Here is an 11421-nt window from a genome sequence, read left to right as displayed (position 1 = left end):
GGTATATTAAATGTGTTAAACAAGACATAATTTTTTTGGAAATCAAACAAGGCATAACTTTTGTAGCCAGAGAATGAAATTGATAATGAAATTAATTTTTTCATTCTTGCTTAAGAAATTCCAATGAGTTAAATACATCAATCAAAAAATATCATTACGCTCAACAACTTTTAATCATTTTATTTGTTTGTAACTAGATTTTTAAAAACCAAATAAAATAATCAACTTCCTAACTCTTTTTTAGAATAAATATAATGTATATATTTCTATTTAAGACTTATTTAATATATTTTTCCAATAAAATTTTATTTAGATTATTAAAATGTGTACATTCAGTTTAAGCAGTAACAGATTTTGTTTCAAAAACATAAAACAAGATAAAAAAAATTATGGAATTAATTATATTTTTTAAATATTTGTTTTGAGAACTATTAACTTTTATTATTTACAATGTATTAATTATATTTTATTTTGTAATCGTGTATTGTATAAGTATTAATCTACCATTTTCTTCTTCCTTTAAACAGAGTAACCACAATTTACAAATAGTTTGGAACCTCGTTTGCAAAAGTAGCCTAATATTGTAGACACTATGTCATAAGCATGGTTGGCTGATTGAAGGTTTCAATGTTCTCTCTGTTATCTCTGGTTTATATGCCTTCAAATTCTTGAACTTCCCCTTCAAGTTCTTGAATTTCAAGGATCTCAACTCTACGGTTCATCTTTTTCTTTATCTTTATTGCAACTTCAGCTGGTATAAATCTTCCACATACATATACGGTGCGCTGTTGCTTCTCTATCAAATTGGTCTCTATCCCTTCAATATGCAATGAGGAAGAGGTTGTTAGAATTTCCCACTTATAAATTAACAAAAATGGCTTTTTGACCATGCAAAAACACAAATATATAATTGGTTAATTTTTTTCACAAACTATATACCATTCTATTGTCAGTGAAACGTGGATAAGGAGTGTGCACGTTTAAGTCATGCATCATCTTCATGCGCGACTTATGCAACAATCACCAATATAAGACGTGTATCCTAACACTGCGCGTTCAAGTCGTGCACGTATCTCATACGCAAATCGTGACACGTGGTAGACACATTTTGATTTTTGTATAAGTTGCGCATAGGGTGATACGTGACTTAAACGCGCACACTCGTATTAAATTGATAAATAATTTACCAAATAAATTAAACCGATACTATATATGTTTTGAATTTTGCATCAACCAAAATTAGACTCATTGTTAAATCATATACCTTTCATCCTTAGAATGATTCTCCTTAATTTTCTGCAGCAAGAATTGCAGTCAATGTTGATTCTCATGACCATGCAACAATACTGCAATTGTAAAAAAGTAACCAACATTAAAATCTATAAAACACATGACCAAAATGATCAAATGACTTTTGAAAAGAACAATGTTTTGTGGGAATAGAACAAAAACTTGCCTTTGTTGACATGGGGTTGGAATTGACGGAACCCACGATTGGTTTCACCTTGGATAAGCCAAAAGGCATAGGGAAAAGACTTTGTATGAATGTTCGAGGTCGAGGATCAACTTATACTTATAATTATGTATTGTCTAAAATAAATAAGATTTTATCTTTCTTCATTTTGGAATCTGATTCTACTAAGCTAAGAGGTAGTTGTTTGTCTTATGAGTCCTTCTATCCTTGACTTCACCGTAACCTTTAATTCATTTGAAAACAACATGGCAAGGAGAAGCATCTCCTCATGCACATGGTTTGCATTACCTAAAGCTACACTTTAAACTATAAAGCACCTTTTTATATAGGGTTTTATTAATGTTATGTAACATGATATAAGTGGGTTTTCCAACACACACAATAATTGTGAGAGAGAAAGTGAAATGATGAAAGAGAAAGAAAAATATGTGGACCCCACCTCTTTAATATGTGTGTAGGAAAGTGAAATTATGTTATGTAAAATAATAAACATAAAACCCTTTTATATATTATCGAAGTTTTATAATCAGCATTAAGGTAACCCCTTAACATATAAAATTCTCAACCTCTAATTTTGTAGCGTTTTTGGAAAAAACAGGTTCAATCATGCAATATTTCTTTAGTATTACGGAGTTCACTAAATGAGGAAAGTTTGAAGGGACATAGAGAAATATATATATATATATATAGAGGTAGGATCTTTTGACACCGGTGTCAAATTTAAAATTTGACACCTCAACTGAGAGCCATTAGATCAGAAAAGATCAACGGCTCTGATTTGTAAGTATATGATACCATTGATCTTTTTTTATCTAATGGTTCTTAGATAAGGTGTCAAAATTCAAATTTGACACTGGTGTCAAAGGATCCTACCTCATATATATATAAAGATTTTCATATTTTTAAATTAAATATAGATAAGTTATCTACATTTATTCTCAAAATGACATCGTTTTGAGTTGAAAAATTAAAAAATCATAATGACAAAGACTATTATAATCCTGAAATAAATTATAATTACAAAAATACCTTTATTTCTACTTCAAAACGACGTCGTTTTGAATTCAATATAGATAAGTTATCTTCATTGACCTAGAAAAAGCGAATCCATAAAAAAAACAAAGGTTAAAGTAAAAAAAAAATTACCCATTTTAATAAATGAGTGTACCAAATTTGATATACCGGATCTACCAAAAATTTGTTCTAAATTATGAATTCATAATCTTTCTACTGTGTCAAATTCACAAAACAAATTCAATCATGAAAACAATAACTTCTTCTGTACAATGTCAAATTAATCTACAAATTATTCATATGAAAATGTGGATAGTTGGTAAGTAGCAGTTAACCACGGGAAGAGCGAAATATACGTTTGATAATGGCAACTTTAGGGAGAGGATTCCTGTTGATGGGAGTAATTTGCCGAGTAACAGTTGGTAATTTAAAAGTGAGTATCACTTTCTTTTCCAACACATTCACCACCACGGACTCTGTCTCTACTAAAGATCAAAAAAAATAAAAAAATGAGGCATGTATCAAGAGTTAACAAGAGAAAGTACCATTACAATTTTATCTTAAAGTTCATGAAATAGAAAGCATTATTAACTAATTCAATTTAATACGTGAGAATCCTTATATGGATAAAATTGTTCCTACGAAGGAACAAAACCCAGTGCTCTCATAGTTTGTTAATCTAATCAATCAAACCAGCAACATATATGGAATAATAAAATGAGAACAGTGGCTAATTTTTGTGAACGATGTTAAAAATATAATATAAAAAACGATTAAGATACATAATCGTATTTATACTATATTTCTAATAGGCTCTCTTAAGGTGGGGAAAAGAGTTTGAAGAGAGTGAATAATGTATTGAATAATGTATTGACCTACCTTTTATATATATATATATATATATATATATATATATATATATATATATATATATATATTATTTATTAAAAGAATAGAAGTACAAGGGTTAAACTCTGTATCACTTTTATTTTTTTTGTAAGCTGATGGGTAAAAACCAGCAAAACTCTGTATCGCGTAATTATGAAAGCCCTGATACAAAAACAATATAATATATAAAAATTCAGGAATAATTTTTATATTATATTTGAAACAAAAGCATATATTATATGGGTTTTATTTTTCTGCTGTAGGAAAAAACAATATTCTTCAACGCTTCGATATTTGTTGTTGTGTTTCCTTATTTTATTTTTTATTTTTTTAACTAATAAGACCCATAAATTTTTGTTAGTGTAAGAATGAATTTGGTTTTTCCTACTAACACAAGAAGAATAATTCCCATATTATATTTAGGTGAATCGTCCTTTGCTAAACGATAATCTTATGACGGCTTTATGCTTTTCTGTGTCTTCATACCTATGTGGCCTAATTAATGGCTTAGATGTAAACTACCTATGTAGGTGTAAGTTCAGACTAATTAGAAGGTGACAATTATGCAATTAACAATAACATGGGTGATTAAGGAATGCATAATATATTTTATAAGAATTTATAAATAAAAAATTTGTAAATATAATTTACCCAAAAATAAATAACAAAAATGAAAGTTGTATAAATTAATAGTTCCCCCACACTAGCTGCCAAAACATATGCCAGGCTATTCCTTGGTGGAAACCAATAAGACCACCTGTTATGATGTGTGTTATACGAATAAATCTTTGGTGCTACTGTTGCACCAAGATTCAGTGCATCTCACCAATGAGAGCATTACATCACAGGAGAGAAAAAAAAATTGTCAGAGAAAATAAAACTTTAACTGACATGTAATATTTTTATTGGTGGGATATACTGAATCTTTGGTGCTAGTAGCACTAAAGATTTGTTCGTGTTATACATCTCTCTCTTCTCTGCTATCGTTTTGTGAACTAATCAAGGGAGAGGGCATTGAGTTTAAGTGCTCCTATTCTTTCTAAGAATTTCTTTTTTTTCAATAGAGCTTCAAATCAATCAACAATTTAACAAACTAATGAACATCTTAAAAGGTAGCATTGCAAATTTTTCAATGAAGGGAATTTAACAAATAAGCTTACCATTCATTTTCCTAATAATGTCAGTTACCCTTTTCTGACACTTTTCACATTGCATATCTGCAGAAAGAACAACCTCCTGAACCTGTATTTATAACAGCAGAACCAAACCATCAGGCAGGAGGATATTCTAGAAATCCATGGTCAAAACTCAAAATAGAGTTAGCAAAAACACAGACCAGTGGCAGGGACAAAGACTCCATAGATGCTAGACTAGTCCCAAAAAGAGAACCACCCTTTGAGTTCTTTATACCAACTTCCTGAAGCTCCTTTTTAGCACCATCTTCAAAAGCCATAATTGTGATTAGGTGTGCTGCTGTTTCATAAAGAGCCTTCATAAATGTATATTTAATAGGCTTGAAACTTCAATCCCATCCTAAAGAGAGAAAGATGTGAAGAAAATGATCTACGAACAGCTCCTTCCTTCCACACTGATAGAGCAATCCCATCTCTATAGTTTAGTAGTTGGTGGGCAAGCAAAATGGACAGAACAGCATGGTAAAGTGAAAAGGGTTTTATGCCTAAGTTGACAGAGATTAATTATTCTTACACTAACGTGCACAAGCAACCCCACACATTGCATAATTATTATTATTTTCTACACAACAATTATTGGGGCTTTTGGTAGAAGAAAAAAAAAAATTTATCTGGGAATCACGATTTTCAGGAATATGATGAGAAAATGAGTTTTCTGAAAATGTTATCAAAAAGTTGTTTGGCAGACTAACATATTCTCAGGAATATTGATTTAAGTTTTTTGATGCTATATTTAGTTGTATTAAATTTTCCTTTGCCATAAAAATTTTAAAATACCACGTTTTGAATGATATTCTTGGATGATTTTTTCAAAAAAAATTACACACAAAATAAAATTCCGAGAAAATCGAATTCCCGAAAAAAATTTAAAAATCTTGTACCAAAGGTGAATAAATAAGATTATCACTTTCAATTTCATGGGAATCCTACAAAAAAAAAAAAAAAAAAAAAATCCTTCTAACAAACGAAGGTTTGCTTACTAAACCAGTCACTAAGCTAATTCAATGAATCAACTAAACTAATGGTGTTTAAGGGAACCAAACTAATCTTGGCTCGGCTTCAAGAAAAACAAGCCAAGCTGATTTTATACAAGTTGTAGTTGTTGGTGGTCTTTTGACAGTGCCCTGGCTTAAATAAATATAAAGAGTAGCGCCGAAGTGTAAAAGATGAAGTCTTTTGTTAAATGTTGATTATTCTTTATGTTAAAGGGTACAAGCATTGGATCCACGACCGTAGGTCCAAGTGCGTAGCTAAAGTCAAACAAGTGGCTCCTCATTCTTATCTTAATTTATTTGTAAATTGGAGGTGATCCATTTCAGGGTCAGTGACTCAGTACACAGTAGGCATTGAACATCTAGTATTCTACACTTGATATTCAAGTCGTATACACGATCAAACTCAACACGTCAAAGAAACGCTGAACAGTGCATGAATGCGCACATGTACCTAATATTAATGATTTGGATTGACTAGTACAGGTCTCCTATTCAACTTAATACAATATCGTGGGCTTCAACTTTATGCTGATTTGTGGAGTTCGAACTCAAATTTTATCATTGCATTGCATTAAAAACAACAAGGTGACACCAATAAAATCTTAACTTGCTGTAAATATATTTTTACTTCTTTACACTTTTACCACATTTACTCTTTCTTTATATGTCATTTGTTATGATATACTAATATCAGCCCAGTAATTAATCTCATCAACAGAAGATTTTTATTTTTATTTTTATTTTTTTGGTAAGTAAGGAGGGGCTAAAACAGAAAACTACAACGATGACTGCTCGTTGGGAGAATCTTTTAAAAGGAGCTCCCTAAGCTGAAAGGGTGGATTACTATAGACAACTAGATTCCTATCTCTGTCAACAGGAGAAATTTTTAAGTCATTTACCAGATTAAATTTCTTATACACTAAAAAATATAGTTCCCACTGTTACACTTTCAAGCTTTCGGCTTACTAAAAAAAAAAATGAAACAAACTCACTTTTCTCTAGATTGTCATGTACTTCTATTGATGTACTACAAGTAGAATCACTCTAATTAACTAGTACCAACCACTTCATTCTGAAAATAAATGAATACAACATTCCAAAACTCCATTCACGTAAAAAATTGTAAAAATGGTAGAATGAGAATACCCATTAATTGAAATATATATACATTTGATGTACCCAAAAAAAAAGAAAAAGAAATATATGTACATTTATACACGATAAAAAAAAAAGCACAAGAAAAGTAAAATTTCTATTCTTATTGGAGGAAGTTACACAGATTACATTGGAAACATTTTATATGAAAAGAACAGCTCAAACTATTTTTCTAAATGTCAAAGCCGTCATCGGTTTAAACCACGACGTTACACTTTTCTGCCAAAACTTGAATGGCATCATCCTTGCAAGCACCCAAATCCAGTGAAGCTTCGATGCCATAAATTGCACAAACTAACTAGATAAAAGGGGAAGAAGGAAAAGACTAACCTAGGATACAATTTCTCCGTTAACAAGGCCCTGGATGAAGAATTCAAAAAAAGACAGGCACCGAATGGATGCACCAAGGGTTAAACACATGTACTTCTAGGGAAAGGGATGAGAAGAGAACAGGAAAACTAGACATCATTCTAAAGAAATCAATCATGGAGTCACCTACACATAACCAAGTTAGTTAAAGAAGGCACAACTGAAGAACTGAAAATGGAAGGATCCCCCACGTATTTGCAGTCATCATGATCAACTTTCAATGATGCCGGAATCACAAAACTGTCAGAAGAATCCGACTCCAGAGTCTTTGGGGACTTACTCTTACTCCTCTGGTTGCCTTTGGACCGGGGCTTCTGGTAAGAGGTACTGCTTCTGCCTCGACTTCTCCTTCTCTTCCGGGATGACTTCCATCTTAACTGGGATATCAAATCATCCTTCAAAAGATCTGGAACCACTACAGGCTTTCTAGATTTATCTCTTTCAGAATCCAAGCAAGTATCAGCCTGATTAGTTTGTCTTCCATCTCCGGTAGATGCTACAGTTGATTTGTTGTCATTGGATTTGGAGGTATCTTGTGTTGTTGGCAAGCTTGATAATATAGAAGTCACAAGATCAGGGGTTAGCCCAATATTCACCCACCCATCCCCTGTCCAATCTTGAGACTGTCTTAAGTTACCAGGACCAAAAGTTGACACCACCTTTTCCCCTGCAAAGACATATTACCATAAGGGTTTATCATAATTAGACCAAGAAAAAAGAATTTAAAAAAAGAGCAACCTAATAATCCATGGACCAAAAATATCATTACCAAGTTTAAACCTAAATTCAAGATGCAAAATGTAATAACAGCAGGCCATACCTGGGAAATAAACATGATAATTAGCTTCAGACTCTTTTCGAACAACGATGCCTTCCCACCATCCATCATGCCACCAGGCATCGACAATGGAGCCAACATCACCCATCCAGGATATTTCACTTTTATTAGACTCTGGTGCTGGCCGGATCTTGGTCCTCCCTTGCAGTCGAATATCCAGATGATCGGGAACTGCAATTCTAGAAGCTGAAACCCATTCCTTCACAAAAGAAAATTAATAAACAAAATATTAGTCTCTGCATATACTCATAATAATTCTTCGAAAAAAACTACAAAGGTAAAAGATTGTTTCAACACACCTCAAGCTTCTTAGCTTCATCTGCTGCATCCTGAACGTCTTGATATTGCACCTTGACTTTATTCTGGTGCTTCTTAATGACAGAAGCTCTAAACCAACATCCTCTAATCCCACTGTCTTGAGAAAGGACCTCAACTTGGGAACCTACAACTAAATACTTTGAAGCATGTTCATTTGACCCTTCAGAGATTGCCAATGGGGTGGGCCCAACCAGTTCTAAGGAATTGCTCCCAGAACTGATTTTGGTATTGATCTTACAATTACTTGGATTTTCCAATTTATGAGCAGCTGAATCAACCACATCTTTGCCCTCAACTTTTGTACAGGGCTGCCTCTTCTTAGGTCTGATCCCAGAAGAAGACTGGAGGTTTTCTTCCAGTTCTAGGTCATCATCAGATTGCCCAGAACTCCCAAGAGACTTTGAGTCAGAGTGGACATACATGTACCTGAGTATTTCTTGTTTCCAGTAACCCTTAATTTGAGTTATATCAAAGGGTTTGACCTCATCAATATCAAATTGATTGTAGCATACGAATGGTTCCAAGTGAGTATCACGGGCCTCATTCTGAAACTTTTCGTAATGCTGGGGACTGAGGACGAAAGCCAATCCATCTATGCATTCAATACTCAGATCTTGAAGATAAAGAGAAAAGAAAACCTCTCGGTCACTAAAACTGTGAGGCAAAACAATACCAACCTCATCAATTTTGTGAAACCAGCGTACCACAACCATCTTGTTGCCTTTGGAATCCTCATACAGGTCTTCCAAGTAGGCAACTAGACGTTTGTCCTCTTCGGCTAGAACAAATACAAAATCATATACCTGAAAACATTTTGAGAAGGCAAGGAACAAAAAACAAATTATGAGAGTCAGATTACAATTGCTGTGCCGCTAACAGGAGATGAAAAAAGTAAATAAAGAACCAGAAAAGATGATGACTCACAGATATCTGAAAACCATTCCGCTTAAATGATTGGTAGTGCTTTCTTTTTTTCCTACAGGTCGACGGAGACCCTAACCATGTGAATTCTTTGGTACAATGGCGCGGCTTCTGCAATTGATCGTCCTGAAAAAACAAATAGAATAATTGAACAAGAGATTTAACACAAATTACAGAGCAGACCAACAAATACAGAAAGAAAATGCAAAGGAGTTTTATATCTGCATAATCAATACCTTCAACGTTCCCATTTCCAGTTCACAACCATCTTTGCCCATCTTAATCACAACCCCGGCAGACGAATCTGAAAAATTCACAAGCAAATAGCACAAATTTTAGTTCAAATAGAAAAAAAAAAAACAGCATCCAGAAAATAAAAATTTTACCTTAAAAAGTAACACATCATAATCAAAAATTAACACAAAAAGATATGCCACCTACTCCATGAAAACAATAATTAACAAAAAAAAAGGAGAAATTATTTTTATAAGGTCGTAAAAAATTTAAACAAAGAAATGAATTTTAGATCCAAGTCCTGGAAATCTCACCCTTAACAATAATTTGCAAAACAGAAACCTAAAAAGAGGTCGAGAGATGCCATCCCTGAAAGGCTTACAGAACTCAGATGCAAACCAATCATAAATGATGGAGAAAGAAAAAAAAATAACACAACACAACGGAATCAACACGGAACGCGAAAGAAAAAGGAGAGAAAAAAGAATACCCGACAACAAAAAAGCAACCGTGGCATCAGAGGATAATTGGAAGGCATTCGAATCAATCCAAAATTTAATCTTTCATCAAAACCCAAACGAAAATTCGAAGGCGACAGACAAAATTGTGCAACCGAAACCCTCCCCCCCCCCCCCAAAAAAAAACAATGTTTTACATAAAAACCCTTAACCTGTTCCTGGTTTTTATTAGGGTTCGCCAACCTTTCAACCCGTTTAGAATTAAAGATGTGATGTTGATGAACCCCAGACGTAAAACGAACGAACCCAAATACCGAAACCGAAAAGGGTGAGTTATTGCAACATTTTTTCTCAAAAAAAAAAAAAAAAAATTGGAGGTTCATGAACGAACCTGAAACAATTGAATCCAACCAATCAATGACCTCTCTGCGTGATTTGAGCTTCAAAGAGGGACCCAAAGAAGCGTTTTTTATTGCATAGTGATAAGACGTGTGCGTCAAGCTCTTCTCTTTGCCTATGACAGCCAGATCCGAACCACCGGCTTTCCTCTTGAGAATGTAATGAACCTCCCTCCTTCCCTTGTCGCTCGACAAGAACACCTCCTCCCAGCTAACGTAACCGCCATGAAACGACGTCGTCGCCGCCGCCGAAGACGCCAATCCCTCCATTGAGAACCAAGAAAACGAATAAACGACGAAAGACTCTTCTGCGTTTGGTGCACACTTTCTCTCTCTAAAAAGAAAAAACTCTGTTGAGGAAAACGAAGAAGACGGGGGAAGAGAGAGAGAGGGGGGTTTGAATTGCTACTTAAAAAAAAAAACCGCAGGCTCGGGGGTTTTCTATTTTCTAGGGTTTCGAGATCTGAGAACAGGGACGCTGATCCAACGGTGGAGAATTGTTTCGCCACGATGACTCGCAGGAAAGTCGTAAGAAGTTACGAGGCAACTTTGAATTCCGAAAGTGCCCCCCGAAAATGGATTTGATTTACGTTTTTGCCATTTATTCCTTTTTTTAGTTTTTTAAAAACTCACAAGTTGCAAATCGAAGGCGACAAAGGAGATCAATGGTGGTGCCCGGAATTGCCGTGTGGAAAAGAAAGAATTGAAGACTCGCTCTTTTTGGTTGCCAGCTGTCAACACAAAAAGTAAAAATGATTTGGTAAAAAGCAAATTTGTCACAATAAAAATAAATTAAATTAACCACGTGAGCCCCTAAGCAAGTGGTTGGGAGTTCGAACCCCAACTCTTATGAATGAAAAGCATTTTGTGGCCAGCACTTTACTGCTTTGTGCGAGGGATTAGTCTCATGGCTATCGACTGTGGGGAAACCCGGATGTAATTCAAAAATATATTAAATTAAATTATCGCTAAAAATTTATGAAGCACCCGGATGTAATCCAAAAATAAATTAAATTAAATTATCGCTAAAAATTTATGAAATACCGACACTTCAAAAATTCTAACGTGTCGTGTCAAAAAATGTTCAACGGTTATGTTGCGTTGCATTTTAAGCTCCAGCTATTAGATTCGTTAGATTACGATTACGATTTTATTGAATTTGATTT

The 11421-nt window shown here is 33.8% G+C and overlaps 3 protein-coding genes across 3 annotated transcripts; all 3 read right to left on the bottom strand.

Annotated features, from left to right (window-relative positions):
- Window positions 1-650: 650 nt before the first annotated feature.
- On the bottom strand, window positions 651-1525 carry LOC133317216 (heavy metal-associated isoprenylated plant protein 19). Its single transcript, XM_061519055.1, has 3 exons — window positions 1457-1525; window positions 1265-1346; window positions 651-817 (listed from the first exon to the last, which is right to left on the bottom strand). Exons 1-3 carry the CDS (start codon window positions 1523-1525, stop codon window positions 651-653), a joined length of 318 nt encoding a protein of 105 aa, XP_061375039.1.
- Window positions 1526-2818: 1293 nt separating this feature from the next.
- On the bottom strand, window positions 2819-4836 carry LOC133317238 (uncharacterized). Its single transcript, XM_061519077.1, has 3 exons — window positions 4713-4836; window positions 4537-4618; window positions 2819-2973 (listed from the first exon to the last, which is right to left on the bottom strand). The coding sequence occupies exons 1-3, from the start codon at window positions 4827-4829 to the stop codon at window positions 2819-2821; spliced, it is 354 nt and encodes a 117-aa protein (XP_061375061.1). The 5' UTR covers window positions 4830-4836.
- A 1906-nt stretch (window positions 4837-6742) lies between these two features.
- On the bottom strand, window positions 6743-10655 carry LOC133317249 (uncharacterized). The gene is made up of 6 exons (XM_061519097.1): window positions 10249-10655; window positions 9402-9469; window positions 9169-9291; window positions 8226-9047; window positions 7909-8125; window positions 6743-7755 (listed from the first exon to the last, which is right to left on the bottom strand). The coding sequence occupies exons 1-6, from the start codon at window positions 10523-10525 to the stop codon at window positions 7211-7213; spliced, it is 2052 nt and encodes a 683-aa protein (XP_061375081.1). The 5' UTR covers window positions 10526-10655; the 3' UTR covers window positions 6743-7210.
- Between the last annotated feature and the right edge of the window lie 766 nt (window positions 10656-11421).

The sequence above is a fragment of the Gastrolobium bilobum genome, unplaced genomic scaffold, assembly GCF_033153095.1.
Source record: "Gastrolobium bilobum isolate Gb01-03AN ecotype WA unplaced genomic scaffold, APGP_CSIRO_Gbil_v1 utg1269, whole genome shotgun sequence".
In the NCBI taxonomy this organism is placed as follows: Eukaryota; Viridiplantae; Streptophyta; class Magnoliopsida; order Fabales; family Fabaceae; genus Gastrolobium; species Gastrolobium bilobum.
The sequence above is the reverse complement of the archived record's forward strand: the minus strand, read 5'-3'. Positions and strand labels throughout refer to the sequence as shown.